The 21,318-nt window shown below is 38.7% G+C and overlaps 1 protein-coding gene across 3 annotated transcripts; it reads right to left on the reverse strand.

Moving 5' to 3' along the window:
• Positions 1-10,584: 10,584 nt before the first annotated feature.
• On the reverse strand, positions 10,585-16,338 carry LOC131436378 (lebercilin-like protein). Of its 3 annotated transcripts, none has more exons than XM_058605072.1 (7): positions 16,088-16,338; positions 15,900-15,980; positions 14,788-14,995; positions 14,472-14,728; positions 14,183-14,402; positions 11,678-11,803; positions 10,585-11,620 (listed from the first exon to the last, which is right to left on the reverse strand). In XM_058605072.1, exons 2-7 carry the CDS (start codon positions 15,920-15,922, stop codon positions 10,733-10,735), a joined length of 1,722 nt encoding a protein of 573 aa, XP_058461055.1. In that variant the 5' UTR covers positions 15,923-15,980; positions 16,088-16,338; the 3' UTR covers positions 10,585-10,732. The 3 variants fall into 3 exon arrangements, with proteins under 3 accessions (XP_058461055.1, XP_058461057.1, XP_058461056.1); XM_058605074.1 differs by having other exon boundaries at positions 15,804-15,980; XM_058605073.1 differs by lacking the exons at positions 15,900-15,980; positions 16,088-16,338 and adding an exon at positions 15,049-15,490.
• Between the last annotated feature and the right edge of the window lie 4,980 nt (positions 16,339-21,318).

A 21,318-nucleotide genomic window follows, 5' to 3' on the forward strand; every position in this document is an offset into this window, starting at 1 on the left:
ATTGGTTTGACTAATAATTGCACAGGTTCCGCGAGGTCCCTGCATTATGGCATGTATTAGCTCTAGATTTTCCACAGTTATCCAAGTAACTAGTTAAATGATCTTGTAAAGTATAGCTGTTATACTGAGCCTTATGCGGTTTCACATTAAATCTGTTTGTACTTAGACATGCATGGCTTAACCTTTGAGACAAGCGTATATTACTGGTAGGATCAACCAGAATTCGTCCGAGTCAGTCAGTCAGTGATGAGCCATTAAATCTGGTATGAACTATGGTATGGCCGCCTTCGTTCAACACCGTTCTTTGGTAGCTATCAAATCACCGTCCTCCTTCCCCTTCTCGTGTCAAGAGAAAAAGTACGGCTTGGGATACGAAATCCCGTGCCATTGAATTTCACCACAACGTATTTAATTCGCACATTCGTGTTCGTATGAGACACTAGCCGTACCCCGATTGTACGCGGTGCTAGATGTCAAGCAAAACAATCGAAAAAAGATTCCCATCTTTGACGGCCGACTACGGTTCAACCACTGCCCATGGTTGATGATGGTACACCAATCAGGACGAATCATAATACCTGCTACTGTCGTTAGCTATCGCATATAACGTGGTAGCCGTATAACATTCATCAGACACCTAAATCCTATTCGCATTAGTCGGAGTCGGTTCGACAGAGCGACAGAACACGCTTCCGTCTGTTTAACCAACCGATCGACCATTAACTTGTACCTCCTCCGACCAAACCATAGTGCACCACATCATGGTTGGACTCCCTCATATAGCCATTATGCCTCACTGTTCGTACCTGTCCAGCCAAGCCGTAATGTACAACATCATGGTTGGACTCGCTCATATAGCCATTATGCCTCACTGTTCGTACCTGTCCAGCCAAGCCGTAATGTACAACATCATGGTTGGACTCGCTCATATAGCCATTATGCCTCACTGTTCGTACCTGTCCAGCCAAGCCGTAATGTACAACATCATGGTTGGACTCGCTCATATAGCCATTATGCCTCACTGTTCGTACCTGTCCAGCCAAGCCGTAATGTACAACATCATGGTTGGACTCGCTCATATAGCCATTATGCCTCACTGTTCGCAATGTTGCAAATATTCTTCGTGTAACTAATTCATTCACGCTTCCTCGCTGTGATTATACTGCTTTCGAATATGCCAGTCTCGAACAACGTTGAACTATTCACTGCTCGAAAGAGAGAAGGGTGCAAAAGGAATAAGCAATAATCGTAGAGAACCCGAATATACTAATACATTCTTCGCTGCTGGTATACATCGTGCATGTTCGTTTTATACATTCGTTTGTCATTCGTTCATTTATTTTATTCTTCGAGTTGGATCGAATAGCGTCACGGTGAAGATCGTTGGTTTCCATTCTTCGCGAAGCATTCTTCATCTAATAAATTCATCATATCTCGTTGGGTAGCAGCAATGGGAGAATGCTGGAATATTGTTCATTACATACACATAAGACTATGGTAATAGTGCGGGGGGAAACATCTGAATTTGCATGTTTCAAAGACAGCATGAACGATCATCGCGAATTAGGTTTGGCGATGATCGCTGTATGAATATTGTTCGATATTCGCGTTAAGTCATTCGGGGGTATGTCCAATACGAATAACAACTGCAAGGAATAGATATTCGTGCGAGTAACGAAGCAGCGTCGGCTTCGTTCGCGCCCGAATATACGGACAAGTCCGAATACCAGAACGATTTTCGAACAAAGGCGAACGAAAGCGAGCGATGATCATTGACATTCGTTGTATTTTTGATATTCGAGCAACATTGGCCATTATGCCTCACTGTTCGTACCTGTCCAGCCAAGCCGTAGTGTACAACATCATGGTTGGACTCGCTCATATAGCCATTATGCCTCTCTGTTCGAACCTGTCCAGTCAAACCGTAGTGTACCGCACCATGGTTGGTCGACTCACATGGCATGCACCCCCTCCGGACCAAATTGACCATACGCTCAAAATGCATATTTTGGGCTCAAAAGTCAATATTTTCGACGCATACGTTCCGAAATGTGGTCCCCCTATAGATAGATTTGTGGCCAAAACAGGCCAACTTTATCATGATTTGTAATAACTTTAACGCGTCGGTCCACCGCAACCAGCGGAACCGTATACTACGGTACCGTCAGTGAGACAACTATGCCTCGCATCGTGCGGCAGACCGACCGGAACGTAGAAGGCGGTTTAGCTGACATGCCCACTACAAGGGCCATTAATGGTACATCATATGGCAAACTGATGGGAACATCTTAGACGAGTATGGGGATGTATCCCACTACAAGGGCCATTCATGCCACATCATATGGCAAACTGATGGGAACATCTTAGACGAGTATGGGGATGTATCCCACTACAAGGGCCATTCATGATACATCATATGGCAAACTGATGGGAACATCTTAGACGAGTATGGGGATGTATCCCAATACAAGGGCCATTCATGATACATCATATGGCAAACTGATGGGAACATCTTAGACGAGTATGGTGATATATGGTAAATAAAAACTTGAAAAAAACTTTAAAAAAATAAGCACATCATCGAACGATCAAGTCGTTCGAGACGTGCTATACAGTCCTAGTACGATACCTCCACTAGGTCATGTACTATCCACGGGACCGATTACCAGAGTAGAATCAGTTGGCAAGAGACATAGAATGTCGCACTATACCACTATATGGTATAGTGATATAGTGCGAAAAGTTTTACTGACAGTATTAACCGTATTACTAATACCAGTTTTTGCAACCGGGTTACTTGACCAAGTTTCCATCTGTTGATCACATCGACCCAGTGATATAAAGTTCTGGGTCGTACATGTCGTAACAATTGTTAAGTGGACGAGTGGTTTAAGATTGGTGGTTGGTTGAAAACGTATCTATGGCTAACGCCTAGCAGCGATGCACATGCAGCGAACCGCTCCCGTATACGCGTCCGTAGTTATGTATACAGTGTTAACCGTTAACGCCTATCGATGCGGCATAGACAGCGGACCGCCCATATACGTGTTCATGGTGATGGTTCGTACCGAGAGGCATTATTTAAAATCGTTGTTACGGCTTACTTTGGTAAACGAACGTAACGACATATGGTGCGTTCTGGTAGTTTTGCGACGTACTTTCACGACGTGAAGTCCGTTTTGGTAAATCTGCGCACAAATTTTTTGTTCCATACAAATGTGACCAAGTTGCAACCGGTCAACCCGGTTTACTAAGCGTATGCCTCTCATGCTGCGGCCTTCCAGCATGTTACCCATGTACGAACTGGCACATATCCCGCACGGATAGGCATTGCGCCTACGTTCGTAACTTATCACCTATCCTGCGTACTACGCTCACGTCAATTGCATTCGACAGAGCGGGGACGGCACTACCATATGTGAAACAGCTGGGTTTTGGAAAAAAAATGCGGGTGTTGACTGAACTAAATCGGTTGTTGGAATAACTAAAAAAGTGTTGGACTTAGCTAAGAAAAAAAATCGGATAGGTTGTTGGAAAAGCTAACTGAAAATATGTAGGTTGTTGGAATTGCCAACTACGGTTTGGAGGGACAGGTACGAACAGATAGGCGAATAGCTATATGAGCGCTGGTGAAGTGGTGCACTACCGTGGCCCATTGCCAGATAGGTGGGAGCTCGGGTAAAATATTATCTCCCGGGCAACAATGAGATACCACCGTTGCTTCCGGCACTTGTCGAAGGCGTAGGAGGGAGAGTCTGTCAGGTTTCGTATCGTATTCCGAACGAATCCGGTTCAGACAAGGTTATAGTGATATAGTGCGAATTCAATATTGATCAAAAAAGTATTTATCAAGTGTGTGTGTGTTTACATAGAGGAGCGTATTTAGAGTTAAACCATTAACGACTAAATTTTGTGTGGTGTTTATACGATGGCCCCTACAACAAGAGCAGACCGCAATAAGCTGCAACGGTCACTGACGGACATTGCGTCGTCATTGGTAGTAAGACAGGGCGATAAAGCTATCTGCAACATCGATCCCGCATCAGGATGTCCATAAGTCCAGAGTAGATTTGCCCCTGGCAACTTCATCCGTCACTTTCGTACCGTACATACGGAACGTGCATGTGCAAACAATCTCCTTACAATTGCCTATCCAATGGAGAAGAAGGAAAGAGTAATTCCTAAGCGTTTAATAGCTATTGACCGGCAGTTACTAATTGCGTCAGCAGTTAAGCTGACGACCTTCCATCATCTTCCTATTTCCTGCTTCGAGTGGGAAGGCTTCAAAGACTTACTGAAACCGATTACAACGACTCTTGGGTGCACTTTGAACCGTGTCACAATGAAATGTCATCTCTCGAAGACTGCCTGTCGTCTAAAAGAAATGTTGATAGATGAGATGAAAGGCAAGCTCGTCTGCTTGAAAATAGATTCTGCTGCCCGACACAATCGCCATATCTTAGGCATCAATGTACAGTATGCCCTAGACGAGCAGGTGGTCATTCGTACCCTTGGTATGATCGAAATCAAAGAAAGTCAAACAGCGGCGTTCTTGAAATCAAAAGTTATGGATACTTTGGCCGACTATGGGCTATCTCTTGAGAACATATTTTCCGTGACATGCGACAATGGGGCTAATATGGTGGCAACGGTTAGAAAATTAAACAATGATACGTACGTAATGCCTACAGAGCAGCAGGCTGATGGTACGAACATAGATGAGCTGGATGAGTCGGATGTGATAGAGGATGATCAACAGTGTGACCGAAACGTTACTGCTGAACTGGCCAATGAACTGTCCGAAAGGATTACTCTTGTGAGATGTGCCGTGCATACCTTACAGCTTGCAATACTGGATGTTGTTGATAAATCCGATGAGTCTATCCGAGCCATCACTGCTGTTGCTAGAAAATGTAAGCTGGTGAAGTACCGGTCAGAGTTTGAAAGCTACGATGCTTCATACCCACCCGTCTGGAGTAGGACACGATGGGGTGGTATATTCAAAATGATGGAATCGTTCGTACACCAAAAAAGGTTTTTTAACCAGTTGGCCGATAATTTTCCCGAACTAGACCTTTCCAATCAATGGTCGTTCATTGAGCATTACTATGATACGTTTAAGCCGTTGTACATCTGCACAAAGCAAATGCAAGAGAAGCACGTGTCGTTATCTGACTTCTATATGGCATGGCTGATGGCAACGAGTGAGGTACAGAAAGTTCGCGAAAACTCTTTCAGTCCCCATTTACTTCGGTCGTTGAACAATAGATTGAACGTTTTGCGCCAATTGAAGGCGGTCCAGATGGCATTATACCTGGATCCAAGGTTCAACTATCGAGGTTCTAAAATATTCACGGCTGAGGAAAAAGATAAAATTCAGCAATACATAGTCGATACATGGGAACGTATCTGCCAACTGGGTAAAACACCGGCTAGTACAAGTAGAGAATCGTCAGAGTCTACCGATGATTTTGATCAGTATGCAAATGTTAGGTGAATCCGTGAATCTTGGTTGCGAGACCGGGTTTCCTCAACAAGTTAAGTCTTTGGACCTAGAGCCACGCCAAAAACATAACTACAACGTGTGGGACCATTGGTTGCGCCGTAAGACTACGCACCCAGAGATATATGCAGTAGCAATGGTTGTACTATCCACACCATCGAACCAAGTCTCTGTTGAACGGTCTTTCAGTGCCCTTGCCTTGGTTCTCTCTAATCAACGCACTGGCCTTGGGAAAGATACGTTGGAAAACATTTTACTTATTAAATTAAACAAAGACTTGTTCTCCAGGGCGCTGGGAACTGCATATGATTGGAAGGGCCCAATCGACCCGGTTGACGATGATTCTCAGGAATGAATATGATACCGTTGATGTTCAACTGAATGTCGAATGAGACAAATATTGTCGTCTATCACTGGCTCATCGCCGGGTGATAGGGGAATAACTTTTGTTTACATTTTCATGAAATCAATTTCCAATGATACTGAAAGGGTTCGGCAGTCATGATACTTGTTATGATTCAATTAGCGACAATCGTCGTTGGGTGGACGATGATATATGTGTTGTCTCAATGTAAGCTCGAGTCACCATTGTGATAACGAATTTTTTCAGCACTGATATGAATTTATAGCTTTGAAATTGCCTGATAAATATTTTCAGAGCAAATAGTCACTTTGTCATCAAGCCCTCTCATGAAGTGCCACTTGACTTTTCTCTGGGTGAGGTTACCTTCCTATCTGAACACGATGAGTTTGTCGACGGAAGGCAAAGAGTAAACTATCTTCTTTTGCACAATCATTATATTCTTTTGGTCGCATGATTGTAATTTATTAACTTCAGAATGAACATGAAGATGAATTAAGTTCAGTCTGTTCTGATAGGTGATTTGAATAATTTCGATGTTTACATTTTGTTCTTGCAACTGTACTCCATTCATCACACAAATATTATTATTCCATCCCTCTCTACTCACAAATATTATCACGATATGAGAAAGTATTGTCTCGCCAATACTTTTACATTTATTTTCCTTGGCTTCTATCCACGGTCACCTTAAATTGCAACTTATAGAAGCCATCGGAATTGAGATTACAACGACGATGGGACCCATTATCATCATTGCAGCGTACTGCCCCAAACAAACCAATCTTCGAGATTGTACGTGGTACGGTGCATTATTGAAGCGAGATCTGGCTATGCTCACTCGACGACAGAGCAATTTCATCATTGCTGGGGACCTGAACGCACGGCATGAGCTGTGGGAAAACAAAAGACAGAATCGAAACGGATTCGTACTTGCCGAAAATTACGAAACTGGACAATACAACATCCTCGCTCCGGATCAACCAACGCGACTTTCCAGATCGGGAGGTCATTCCATTTTGTATATATTCATCAGCAATATCGCCATAGACAGCGCTCCGGTTGTCTTCAACGAGCTCTCTTCCGACCACTTTCCAGTAACATTGACGTTGGGCTCTTCACCAGAAACAGTGTCTATTCAACCTCGGAGGAACTATTATCGCACCGATTGGGTCCGAATTCAACAAATCGCCGACCAACTTATTAATATTTGTCACTAGATTCCCCGATGGAAATCGATGCGGCCCTATCTTCCTTCCAGCATTCAATCACAGTCGCTCGTCATAGGACGGTTCCAGTACAACATATGCCGAGTTCATCCGACTTCGAAATATCTACCGGAGACAGTATCAACGAACTGGCATCCTAGATAAGAAGACCTCTTATAACAACTTAACTAGGATAATCCAGGAAAGGATAACTGAGTTTCGCAAGAGGAACTTCCAGCAAAAGCTTCGAGAAATTCTCCCACATTCAAAGCCATTCTGGTCCTTAACGAAAATGATTAAGAAAAAACCGAAGCCTAATCCTCCTATGATGTCACCCCAGGACGCAGCTGAAGGAATACCTTTAATCACACCAGTAGAGAAGGCAAATGCTCTAGGCCAGCAGTTTGTGTGCTCTCACAATTTAGGACTCAACATGGCTATTGTGAAAAAAATCCAAAAATATGAAGGCCCCCGGTTTCGCCAACACATTCAACGTTGAGCTGAAACATTGGAGTATTCGCTCATTTGTTTTCTTAGCTAAAATTGCTGGGAGCTTGGTTACATTCCTTCAATGTGGAAGTTAGCTAAAGTTATCCCAGTTTTGAAACCGGGAAAGATCCGTCCTTTTCCAAGAGCTATCGGCCAATCAGCTTACTCTCTGCCCTATCCAAGCTGTTTGAAAAGTCAATACAAAGGCGAATTCTTGCTTTCGCAGATGAACAGGATATATTACTGGAAGAACAGTTTGGGTTCCGGAAAGGAAGATCCACCATCCACCAGCTCACAAGGGTTAACATCGTCTTCCAGCAAAACAAATCAGTGTCCGAAACGACTGCCATGGCAATATTGCATATTGAAAAGGCATTCGATAATGTGCAGATAGAGCATTCCAGGTTTCTCTGAATAATGCACTATCAGAAAGATTTACTATTCCTGCTGGTGTACCCCAGGGAAGTATCCTTGGTCCCATTCTATACAACATTTTTACATCAGACATCCCACCTCTTCCGGGTGGTGGTGTTCTGTCACAATTTGCTGATGATACTGCCATTCTTTACAAAGGTCGTGTATTATTGCTCTGAAGAATAAACTACAGACAGGTCTGGACGCTTTAACGGAATATTTTACAAGCTGGAAAATTGTGATCAATGCAGCAAAAACTCAGGTCATCTTGTTTCCACATTCAAGATCTCCAAAACTTGTTCCATCAGACGAATGCCGAATACGATTCGGTGATGAGGTTATTCAATGGTCCGATGAAGTTATGATGAAGGACTCACCTTTGAGAGACATCTGATATTTAGGTCACATGTTGACAAAATCGTTCAAAAATGCAGCATACTCATTAGGTCTCTGTATCCGCTGATTTGTAGAACATCTAAACTGTGCCTGAAGTATCAGATGGCTGTCTATAAACAAATCATCTACCCCGCAATTGAATACGCAGTCCCTGTTTGGCGGGACTGTGCACGAACACACAAACTTAGGCTTCAGCGCATTCAAAGTAAGATCTTAAAGATGATTCTAAATCTACCTCCTTGGACAAGGACTAGTGAAGTACATGAGATGGCCTCACTGGATATACTATGTAGAACAAAAATTCGAACAATACTGCACGAAATTTGAAGAGAGGTGCTCAATCTCTGTAATACAAATAATTCAAAATTTGTACGTATTAGGTTAGGGAGTTATAAGTAGGTAGATATTTTATAAATAATAAAAATAAATATTATGATTAAACATTAGTATGTAAAACAAGAGTAACTAAAAAACCTATTATTAATAACGAATCGTATGAACAACAAAGATGAAAGGCCAAAGTGTCAAAACACTTGTACTGTATAATGTTGATGTAATACACACAAATAAGATTAATAAACAGATATTTATGCAAAAAATATGTTTATTTGGACTTTAATTGTCGGGAGCATCAGTTTGCGTGGTACAAAACCTCAAACTCTCAGATTGTGTTCTCATTTGGATTTCGGTCGTCAGGAGGAGCAGCCGGCAATGAAGCAGACCTTCAGCGTGGTATAAAGCCTCAAACGCTCAGGTTACAGAGCCAGTTTCCTGTCATGGAAGATCGATCGCGTCATCCTACTGCTGGTCGTTTGCATTGAAGCAAAATACAACGAAAAATGAACAATGGGGAACATTATGCAAAATCAGCCCTTCTTGTAACTATAAAGATTGCTTCTTTGCATATCGGAAATCACAACCATCAGTGTAGTGCAAATATGGGATAATTTCGAATAGCTTCGTGCAATTTTCGGAGTGCAAAACTCGCAATAGTGTTTAATATCTTGAAAAAATACACAATTTGGCCATTTTGAATGCCAGAAATTAATCCTGTGCGGCATTTTGATAGTTTTTTTCACTGAAATATTCAAATCCGAAAGGAACATCAAAATTCTGTATGTTAATGTTTAGAACAATAATTGTATATCCAAAGAATTATGCAAAAATTTACTTCACTATACTGTATACGGCACATTTTTCAACCAGTTTTAGTTTGTAGTAGAACTTTCTGCTGATTTGCTATATAAAATGCATAGCACCGTCTCAGAATAGATTCGAACTCAACTCGTCACTCTCCATCACGTACGCCTTCATAAAAGGTTCTTTTCAGAACCACCATTATTTTATCATAAAGAACTATACTGATTATTTCGTAATATAGAATGGTGAGTCAGTATGTTTAATGTAACTAATCTGTACTTTAGGTGTATCGTTTCAAATTCTAGTAGTAAAAAGGGAGAAAACTTGCACAATTTACACAATCGATCAACTAATTGATATTCGGAAGTATAAAGAAAGAGTGTCAATTTTATTCATATTCACGACATCCAGTTATGTCTCTGACATTACACACCCATACATTTTTTCATAAATACATTCATTTCTATACGTTTAAATTTTATTTCGAATAAATTTAAACACAACGATTAGTATTTATCAAAACATTTTATGTTCTAAGTCAGTTTAGCTTGCACGTATCGTGCATTTGGTCCAACTGTTTTTAATGGTTTTTTTTTTCAATCAATCGAAGGAAACGCATGGGCTGTTAATTAATCTGAATGTCTTGAAAAATTTTACAAATAATTATGAGACTACATAGACTTTATTTAAAAAACCCATCCCCCCTCGTAGACTAACGTAGACTTTCGTGAGACCACCTCTCCCCCTAGTGTATCTACGGGGCTTATGAACGGTCCCTTTTCCAAAAAAATGTTGGTAACGTGATGTTCATAATAACCTGAAGCGACTTCCGTAATAATATAGATCATTCACGTCACTTAGTTTTTACGGTGAAGTGATACCAATAATAAGGGTTACAATCACTTCACTTGATTTTCACCGTGTAGTGACACCGGTAATATGGGCCATCAATTAGGATTTTTTCGCATTAATGATCAACCAGTTTTTGACCGATCTATATTCGATCCAAAAATCATTACGACGTTATTCAGAATAAAAGTGGTTGTTATGTTCTTTTCGGCATAACCAATAAATTTTGAACATTGAAAATAAAGATTTATTTCAATAACTGCAACCATAGAAATATATACAATTCGTTTCATCAGACAGTCATAAATACTCACTCCTTACCGAAGAAAATTGCTAATAAAATACATGGCAACATTCTTATTGGACACGAAATTATTTGTCAAAACTTTCACCATCAATCGCTTTAAGCGCTTCAAGTAAATTTTTCTTCTTTTTCGGATCAATTAACGATCGCTTTTGGTAGTCTTTCGGACGTCCGATATGCGACTTTGGATGTGAATCCTTGCCGTTAATCTCATCGCAGATTGTATCCAATAAGCATTCTTTCTTTAATATGCTTTGACGTATTTCTCGTTTCATGGACTCAAATTCTTTAGATGACGAGTCTCTGCTTATGTTAGTGCTTGTATTAGAATCTTGGTCCGTATCGCTAGACGAGGCACTTTTCTTGCCATTGAGACATTTGGAATCTATGCCATTCAATAATGGACCGCCCATATTTCGAATTTGCTCTTCCAGTTCAGTAATGTGTAGTTTATGGTCATAGATTGCAGATTTTGTTCCAATATTTTCTTCAGGATATAATTCCGGTTCGTAATCTTCTTCGTAGGAAACTTCAGTCGTGACGAAGTGTTTTTTTCTTTGTAAGATACCGTTTGCATGTCCCTCAAATGAAATGTCTTCTTTCAATCTAGAAAGTTCGTTTTCGATCACTTCGTCAAACTCGGTTTCCTGTTGAAGAGCATATTGATTGAATTCCTTACAGAATGTTTCGTCAAGCTGATGGTTTGGTTGCTGATCGTTGCTTGCTTGATGTTTATTGTTTTGTTCTTCGGAAACCGTTGCAATTGAATGTTTTTTCTTCGTCTTATTCAATTTGGCGGGGGTAACAGCAGGTGTCGGATCTTCAATCACGCCCAACGGCCGCAGTGTTTGGGGACTAACATTGATCATTCGATGATCACCGTCGCCTTCATCAAGATGTTTTTTTGGAGAAATCTCCATAGTTGTCACAGGAACTGGCTCAGCAAGGCTCTGTAACTGAAGGTTATGATTAGAAGGACCTCATTCTCAAGTTCAATAGGTTAAAAAACATACCGGAAATGCGGGTTTTGTTGGTGAACCGTTTGGTATTCGAGCAAGTTGGCCAGATGTTGGTTTAGGAGACTTCATCAAAAAGCTACTGTTCTTCAATAAAGTTGAAGGAGTTCGTTTCTCATAAATCTGTAAATAAGAAGTTGATATGTGTATATTCCGTAATGTCTAGTTTACACGTTGGAAATAAGTTACGTTTCAAGAGTTAGCAACTTGCAACCTAAAATGAAACTGCTTCATTCACTTTTTCTTATAATTTAATTCTAATAAGTTAGAAAATTTAGAAAAATTTAGAAATATTTATTCAATTAGTGCAGAACTCATTCTTGCAATCAACCATCTACCATGGCTTGACCATTTTCATTCAAATATTTATATACATTTTACCCACATATACAGAATACTCGATATGAATAACGTTTACATTGAACTTTCTATTAAGTATACTACGAAAGATAATTTATATTACAAAAGACAAACAAAAATCTCAACTCGGCGTCTGAAAGCAAAGCGGAGAGTAAAAATAAGATTTCGAGCCTTTAAAGAGTCCAAGTAAATCACCACGATCAGGACGAAAGCATGAAAAAGAGCGAATTGATTATGGCCAAATTCTGCTCAAAGCTGGCGATTTGAATGAGTTATCGACTATTTCGAATTTCGTCATATAATTATGGCTATTTTGCAAATAGTTTTCTCATTAGTAGACTCGCAACATTATTTTGCGATTACTCAATCAACGAATTGTGATAAAACCGGATAAAATATCTTGGCTACAGCTGTAGAAAACAATACCGCACAAAAAATAATTAAAAAAATATTCAATACTGCTGTTATAGGAACACGAAAATTCAAAGCGAATGCTCCGATTTATCTTACCCTTATGGTCAATCTATCGAACAGAGACATCAGATCTCACTCTAACTGATGATTTTCGTATATGAGATGACTACTGCAGTTGAAATGACTACTGGAGACATTACCATATCTAGTGAATTTTTCAAAATAATGAATGCATCAACTGTTTTCCTGAACAAAAGTTCTAAATAGTCAGTTTTCAATTGCGCTGGATTGTAAGAAAGCTATAACTATAACAAAAAGTAAATGATGCAACTGAACGTGGAGTTAAGCTTGTAACTTTACAATAACAAGATGTCAAGCCATACGTCATACATAAAATCGTAATCGGATCGTAAACTATATGAGAAAGAAAGTTTAGGTCTAAGACAAAATTATTAGAAGGCTTCAAAAACAGATTTCTTCAAATTAAAAAGTTCGACTTTTTGTGTCATTACAGTGAGTTTTGGGACACAGTATTCCACTAAAAAGAATCTTCTTACTAACAAAGACATCATATTAACAAGATATGCAGCTCTCCCATTTCCCGAACAAATCATTGGCAACATTCTTTTTTGCGAGCATGTCGCCCTCCGGTGAGTCCGCATCGAATCTCATACATAGAAGGAGGGGAGAGAAATGTCAAATAGCAGTGCTGCGCACACATACAATTGACATGATATGTTGAATGTGATGCCGTGCGATGGCGTTGCCGAACTGAAGATTGATTTCGCTCCAAGCTGACAGGGTGTGATACTAAGCAGAGTAACTATTGTGAAGAAGAAAGCCAAATAATATTAAGTCTACTAGCAATAGACCTTGCACTCATTCATTCTCATACTTTCTCCGATCGAGCAAAATTTCTTCATAATTTGTACAAATAACAATTGTGCAACTTGTTTTACTTATACACTAAGGTTATGATACATCTCGTATGTTCGACAAATCAATCATATTTGCTAGAGAGAAATTGAAGTTACGTTTAAATATATATGTTTTACAAACGTTCATATGCACTTGTAAAATTAATTTTGAAACTATCTTAAATAATAACCAAAAACAATGTTATATTTATAGTTATACGAGAGTATAACGAATCAATTATGAAACTTATTAAAAAAAATCTTATGTAGTTGCATCTGCTCTATTTAAAATGATTTTGCACTTTCAATTAGTTACATTGGGCAACACCATCTCAATTGAAATGACGCAGCCCAGTAGGAAAAAGTACAACATTCGTCAAGGATTCGAAAAAATATTTAGTTTATGATTATCACAAATATTATGACGGTTGTTACAAAACTAGTACATTGCATTTTACGTAAATATTTGTACAATATGATGTATAGTCTCTAATGCTAATGCTAATGCTAATGCTAATATTTGTAAAATATGATGTATATTTTCTGTGCTGTCCAAGGTATAATTTTCGAATGAAGAAGTCATTGTTTAAGGTCTTTTTTACGATCTTAAGAAAACAGTTATTGTTACAAAAGGAAAAAGCAGTTTTCAAAAATAGAATATCAGATCATTTGGTTCATTTTTATAAATATAACGATGTTTTTCACGAAAATTTATCTATCTATCTTGTTCAACAATAGCTGTTTTCCAAAGACTTTAGGTAGAACCTTACCATTTCGGATTTTCTGAACTATTTTGTATTTAAATATGTACCTCTATGACGGAGTTTAGGCGTTGAATTTCATTGTGCGCTCGTTCCAATTTTTGTCCAAGCTCGCGCTGTTTAAGAATCTCTTGCTGGAACTGTCCCTTGAAATTTTTTGTTTCTAGCTGTAGTCGTCTCGCTAGCATTTTGGCATCATTGTCTTTCTCAATCAAACGTGTTTCGAGATCCCGTACGCGCTCAGTTAACCGCTCGCGTTCCTCAAGATGCCTAGAAAAATTAGAAAAGTAACTAAGAACTGATGTTCCACGTTAATTTACAGCTTTTGCTACAAATCACCTGTCCTTGTTTAACTGAATAAGATGCTTGTTCTGATCGGTTATGGTTAAGATATGAGCATCTTTTTGCTTTAGTTTATTAAGCAACTCTTTGTTCTGGTTTTGTAGATTTCGATATTTAGTTTGATACGTCCGTATTTCCTCCGCGTGTGAGTGCAATAATTTTGGCAGTTCTGCGTTAGTATTTTCATACTTGGACAGGGCAGAGTCCTGGCGTTTCTGGAGAGCTCTCAACAATCGATTATCTTTCGTCAGTTCCTGAAACGATGGTGACAGAACAAATATCATTTTTGGAATTTCCAATGTTCGTTTCATACCGCAATTTGATGGTGAGCGACCTCTAACTGATTTTGAAGCTGCTTGAAGCGTAGTACACGCGCCGACATCACCCGATGTCGTACATCGTTACTTGAAGCTATCACAAACCCCGGTTGCCTAGCAGCAGCAGCAGCTTTCCGCCGGTGTAATGCAGAAAAGTTGGAACTTTTGTTTGAGTACAAACTTTCCATACTACGTAGTGAAATCCTGAAATTGCGTACTTGTTAATTGGAAATATATAATGCAAAAAATTGTTCCACCTCATCGTTTATAACTTCAAATGGTAGTCACTTCTAATGCAAATACTATCTATTCTAAAATTGTGCTTCTTCGAAAGATGACTAAACCAGTATTAATAAACTGTTTGACTAGACTAAAAACTAATGATATGTACACAAGTTTGTTGCCATGTACTGGGTGGATGGTAACGACAAATTTATGTTACTTGAATTACTGATGAAGGGACGCGAATTTTGTATATGCCGTTACCATTGATTAGGGTAGGTTACGAGAGAACGAGACTGACTGAAATACTAACAAACGAAACCAAATAACATGTTTGAAGATTTTTAATGAGCATGAAATGTAAATAAAATCGGTCCTTTTTTCAATAGAGTGCAATACATTTTTTCAAAAATAACGTAATCGGTAAGATCTTTCGAACAACTCACTTGGGACCAATTTCACTTCCTTGTGCATAGTATTAGACAATGTGAAGTGTTCGTAAGTTTAAAATGATAATTACAAGTAAAATTGAATAAGCCAAGAGTAAGCACTATAAGATACCAGCTATTCTTGTTTTCTGAACAAAACTCATAAACACAAATGTTAAAAGAACGTTACATTTTCCATATTACTTTCCGTGGTAACAAATTAATTCTATAAAAACTAATAACGTATTTCATAACAAGAAAATGTATCTCGTTGGTATTTGTGCACTTCTAATAGATATAAAAATATCTTTTTTATCAGGAGGTTGAGGTAGAGCAAAATTCCCTCTATTTTTTATATTTACCGAAAATTATATTGCCGAAATTCAAATTACGTCGATAAAGTGTGAGAAGAACGCACATCGGCTTGGACGCCTCATATAGACCCCAACAATACTCACGAAGACCTCATGCTCGATGACATTTTGGATTCAATCGGTTTTCTGTCTGCTCCACTGGTATGCAATCGATAGAATTATCCACTAGAAAGTTTACGGTAATTATTATGATTCGTCACTCTTTTCACCCACTATTTTCACTTTGCAGCCTTCCAAAATAATAAGGATCTCTTGGGCGCATTTATTATTACCTATTTTTCCTATTCCAAAGAAGGAAAAATATTTACAGTCTGTGTAAGCACACCGCTTTTTCATTCCAGCTGTTCCGATTCCAATTTTTCGTTGTTTGTTATGTACTGTAACTATGGACGACCAATAGCAAGCACTCATTTTACACGATCAGAGCTTGTCAATACAGGCTTAATAAAATGATGATTTAAATATGCATATGTATTCTTGTACAAAATATATAAAAAGATTATACATGTCACACTAATTATTTTATTCAAATGCCAGATAGTTGAATAGTATTTTATTTAGCACGTAAGAATTATTGAAAAGAAACGGTTGAAATAGCACAGTATGTAGCCGACATACAAATTCTCGTATTTCAACTATTAATCTTGAGCTACTACTGTTTTGATTGCATACTGACACCACAAACGAATTTCCAGACATGACAGTCACGATCTTTTTTTGGCACACATCTACGGTCCTCCGTGAAACTGGCACCAATGGTGATAAATTGGTTGCACTGCTGAGTTCCCATCATCATATTCATAATGCAAATGTCAAACCGTGAGAACTCTTTCGATTCGTTAACTTATTGTTAAACATTGAGATTTTATATTTTATTTCAATTATTTAAAGTTCATTTTGCGTTTATTTACATTAACCACAAGCGGACGATTTACATCCGATGCGCATTATAGCAGTTAAATGAAAGTTTGAATACATCCTTTTTCCGTTTGTAGTAAAGCTACATACAATCAGTCTCTTTAGCGCTGAAGAACATCGGAAGGCTCAGGATTCAACTTCCAGGTTTGTGACATTCTGCCATGTACCACGAAAAAGTCAGAGCAGATTACATAAATTATGTGGAAAATGTTAATCAATGGTACGAATATTTCAAAGAAATAAGCAAACCTCGTTCTTATGAAATGCTTCTGGAATGGAAAACCGTAGCTTATGTTTTTCGGTCAATTGTTCAACTTTTCGATCCATATAATTGTTGCAAGAGGTTCGTAAAGTGTGATATGATATTTATTGAAAGTTTCTTCTCACCCGACAAACATTTTGATTCTATAATTTTAACAGCAGACTTTGACTTCAGAACTTGATTCGAGTGCGACGTAAGGAGAGACATTAAAATGTCAGCATGGTAGGCATTCTAGTGCCTGGCTGCCTCATGCAACAAGGGACACGCCTCAAATGATACAACTGTGTCCGCCTGAATTTCGTTCTGATTTCGGTTCTGATGAAGTCATCGCCGTCAGCCGTTTGCCCGACTGTTGACAGCCGAAGGACCAGATCCGCATGTCAAAATAAGCTTTCTTTTTTTTTTTTCTAATTAATAAAATTGTTTTAGTTTGGATGTTAGTTTCGGATCGAAAAAAATTGTTTAATTCTAGTCTATATACTTTATTTATAAAAAAAAGTCCAGATTTGTATTCAAAAGTTTTCCATCTGCTATGAGAGGAATATTTTCGGAGTTAAGAGAATTAGTTCGTTTCATGGTGGTTCCATAGGCTCTGTTGGTGACCACCTATGTCGTTACAACATGAGCAGTCCGTATATCACAGAATTCGCATCATTGTGAATATAATCAAAGAGAACTTTGAACATTTGCTTCGAGCTGCATATTTTCATTCCATTTGGAGATTCGGATTTCTCTTCGTCGATGATCTCAAAAAAAAGAGCCAGTGAGCCCCGTAGTTTACTCGAAGTCTTAACTGAACTTTCTTCGTGCATTTTTCTCTCTCATTTTTCCTAAACTAAACAATGTTGATCATCAAATCCCTTTTACGATCTTGTATAGTACCTTGTCTCGATATTTCACCCTATGACCAAATCAGCTACCTTCAGAAAGCGAACTTGGTGTTTTTCCATAATTCATTTAGCTAAAAACTTTACCTAACTGGCCAGTCAATGTCGTTGGGCAGCAGATTGAAGACCTTACCATTGTCGTCAAGCGCCGTCCTGAACGTTTACCAAATATGCCAATCTGGAAGCAGCTAAGGATATACAGATCAAATGTAGTTGGTAATTGCTTTTATTTGTCAAATTCGATTACCTTAGGAAGTTCAAATATTGAAACGGAGATTACACAGTAACGCGATACACAGTATCGAAATGAGTGAATTGTTGACATTTGATTTCGTTTCACTCATGGCACACTTCAACTTGAACTGTTTACAACACAATAACTCTCGCGCTCCCCCAAGCGGTGAGTGCGGTTATTTTAGAAAGTACCGGGTACGAACCAGATTTTTTTTAAATTTTTGTAGGCACATACATGTCTTTATTATTTATCTTTGCTGACACCATAATGTATCGTTTTGCTGTGTGTGTGTGTGTGTGTGTGTGTGTGTGTGTGTGTGTGTGTGTGTGTGTGTGTGTGTGTGTGTGTGTGTGTGTGTGTGTGTGTGTGTGTGTGTGTGTGTGTGTGTGTGTGTGTGTGTGTGTGTGTGTGTGTGCGTGTGTGTGTGTGTGTGTGTGTGTGTGTGTGTGTGTGTGTGTGTGTCTGTCTGTCTGTCTGTCTGTCTGTGTGGTCATGTGTGCTCATTTCCACGTTTTATTTATCCGCTCAATTTTCTCGGTGATGGCCGAACCGATTTTAGCAAACTTAGCCTCTTTTAAAAGCTACGATTGTGTTGTGGATTAAGTTTCGAAGATCACATGGCTGATATTTCCGGTTCCGGGTGTAGACAAAACTGGAATATTGTCCAGTTTCTCGGAGATGGATGAACCGATGTTAACAGTTGAGGCTCATTCAAAAGCTACTATTGGATCATTATTCAAGTTAGAAGATTATATGACTAACATTTCTGGTTCTGGAGATATAATTGTATTGTCACGCGTCTTTTTATAACGGCCAATAAGCCACCTGTCAACTTCCACTTTCGAAAGAAATTGCAGGCGAACTATGAAAAATACAGTATTAAATTCAACACCAGACGAAAGAGAAAACTTTTCTCTGCCGTTTACTATTATGGCTAACTCTTAGCGAGTGCCGAGTCATTCGAAATTACTCTTCAAAGTGAATGTTGATGGATGGTTTATTGGCCGTTATAAGAAAAACGCGTCAAGTGACCGACAAAAATATTTTTTATAAGCTTTTTTCAGTTATGGTCACTGATCAAGTTCAAAAGTATTATTGAACTTGATCATTGACCAAATTGGTTTCTGGAATGTTGCCGAATATGCGACGTAAGCGTTGAATCGCATTTCATTAATTGCCCAAATGAATCTCAATGACGAATAAGTTCTAAAGGCATTATTATATAATTAGATGGATTAAGAAGTGATTTGCTAAAACGTTTATTTATTAGAGTAATTTACACATTTTTTAAACACGTAAATGCACAGTTTTTGCTTCCGTCTAACGAAAACAAGCAAAGTTATTGAAAGACTAAAACAAAATCTTGCTTAAGTCATACAAATATTTCAATTTATTCATTAAACAATAGCATGTTTAACAAAAAAACCGCATTTAACACTTTGATTGTGTTAGTCTTCAATTGCACTTAACTCACTTTATTCGTATTTTAATGTCAATCTGAAATCTTTTTATTTAGTTAATGGTTGCTTTTAAGCATAAATGAAGTGAATTCCCAACTGTACGAAGACACGAATAGCGGTCACTTTATATTTATTTATTTATGTTATACACACATTTTAGATAAAATTAGGCACCCTTTTCTCACCAGAGGCGCTGGGCTGCTCAATTTCATTACTATTACACTGGGGAATCTAAATGCATTCTCCGAGATAATTGAATAAAGAGAAAAAAGTGCGTTTTGTCGGTTATGTCACTTACACCATTATAATTCCGGAACCTGAAGTGACCGATATTTGATCTTCAAACTCGATCCACAAATTAATAGTAGCATTCAAACGAGTCTACTAAAAATAAAAATAAACAGGCATGCCACAGTAAACACGATAAATTGCGTAGCGACGAGCGATTTTCAGCGCGAGAAGTGACCAAGCACCACGTGCAAAGTTTTTCACGCGATTTACGAGCGAACAGAGGTTGAATTGATTTTGGTTATAACGAAACAAGATAATTCGATTGATGTTGAAGAGTTAATCGGTGCTCTGGTATCAACAATATCGTTATTACCGGAACCAGGTTCCTGTGAAGAAGTGTTGCAAAGAAGTTACGGAAATATTAGGAACTACTGGTTAGTATAGTCATGAAATTTTTGAGAATCTTTGAACAATTCTTTATACAGATGGTGATATTCGCCCAACTTTATTCTGTTTCGATTAATGGGATGAATTCCGAACTCTTTATGATTTCCGAAGAAATAGTTGCGTACGCCCTCGGACATAAAAAACTCTTCGTCCGAATCCATTCTTTTGAAACTTTAACAACGAATGAAAATGTCAAATGAGTTTCGTTTTGGAATTTTAGACCGCTACTTCCGGGACCTGATACCGAAACTTGTATAGCCAGAGTAAGTTTGTATGGCAATCAACTAATATGACCTACAAATTTAGAACATGTTTTCCGTTCGCCACGAATCGGAGTAAGGGAGCTATCTCGGACCACTTCTCGAAACCTTTCACAAGTCTTGTGGATTTTTGTGCTCTAGAAATGGACATTTAGAAGATCTTAGACATGTGCGACTGAAATGGCATGACAGTAAACGTTTAGAAATGTAACACAATCGTTCACATGCACAAATTTAATTTAAATACTTAATAATGATAGTTCCAGTCTCTGTGGGAATCACCGGTAAAAGACGTACCGAAAGCTGTGTACATATGCAATCCTCAGTAACATAATTTTTTATCTTAGGGCAACTCCCGAAACGAAATCCTGGGTACGGGCCTGCTCCGTACTTGCATTTGGAAGATTTTAATTGTACGGCACTTCCGGCGAAACTCTCAACGGATGAACACGTTGTATCGTGTTAGTGCGGAGAAAATTCGAGTATTTCGCGAGAAAGAAAGATCGTACTGTAATGACTCGAGATTTTCGCTGATAGTCCAGTGAAAAGGAAGTCCATTGGACTATAAACGAAAATTAACTGGCAATATAGCCTAAGTTTCTGTGCCATCAATCGGCGTCATCTTAAGCAAAGACATCATATTAACAAGATACTCCCAGCTCTCACATTTCCCGAACAAATCATTGGCAACATCCTTTTTTGTGAATATGGCACCCTCAGGCGAGTCCGCTTCGAATCTCGTACATACAAGTACGGGAAAGAAATGTCAAATTCGTGCGCGCCAACATAGCAGCACTGCGCAG

This window comes from Malaya genurostris, chromosome 3, assembly GCF_030247185.1.
Source record: "Malaya genurostris strain Urasoe2022 chromosome 3, Malgen_1.1, whole genome shotgun sequence".
NCBI lineage: Eukaryota > Metazoa > Arthropoda > Insecta > Diptera > Culicidae > Malaya > Malaya genurostris.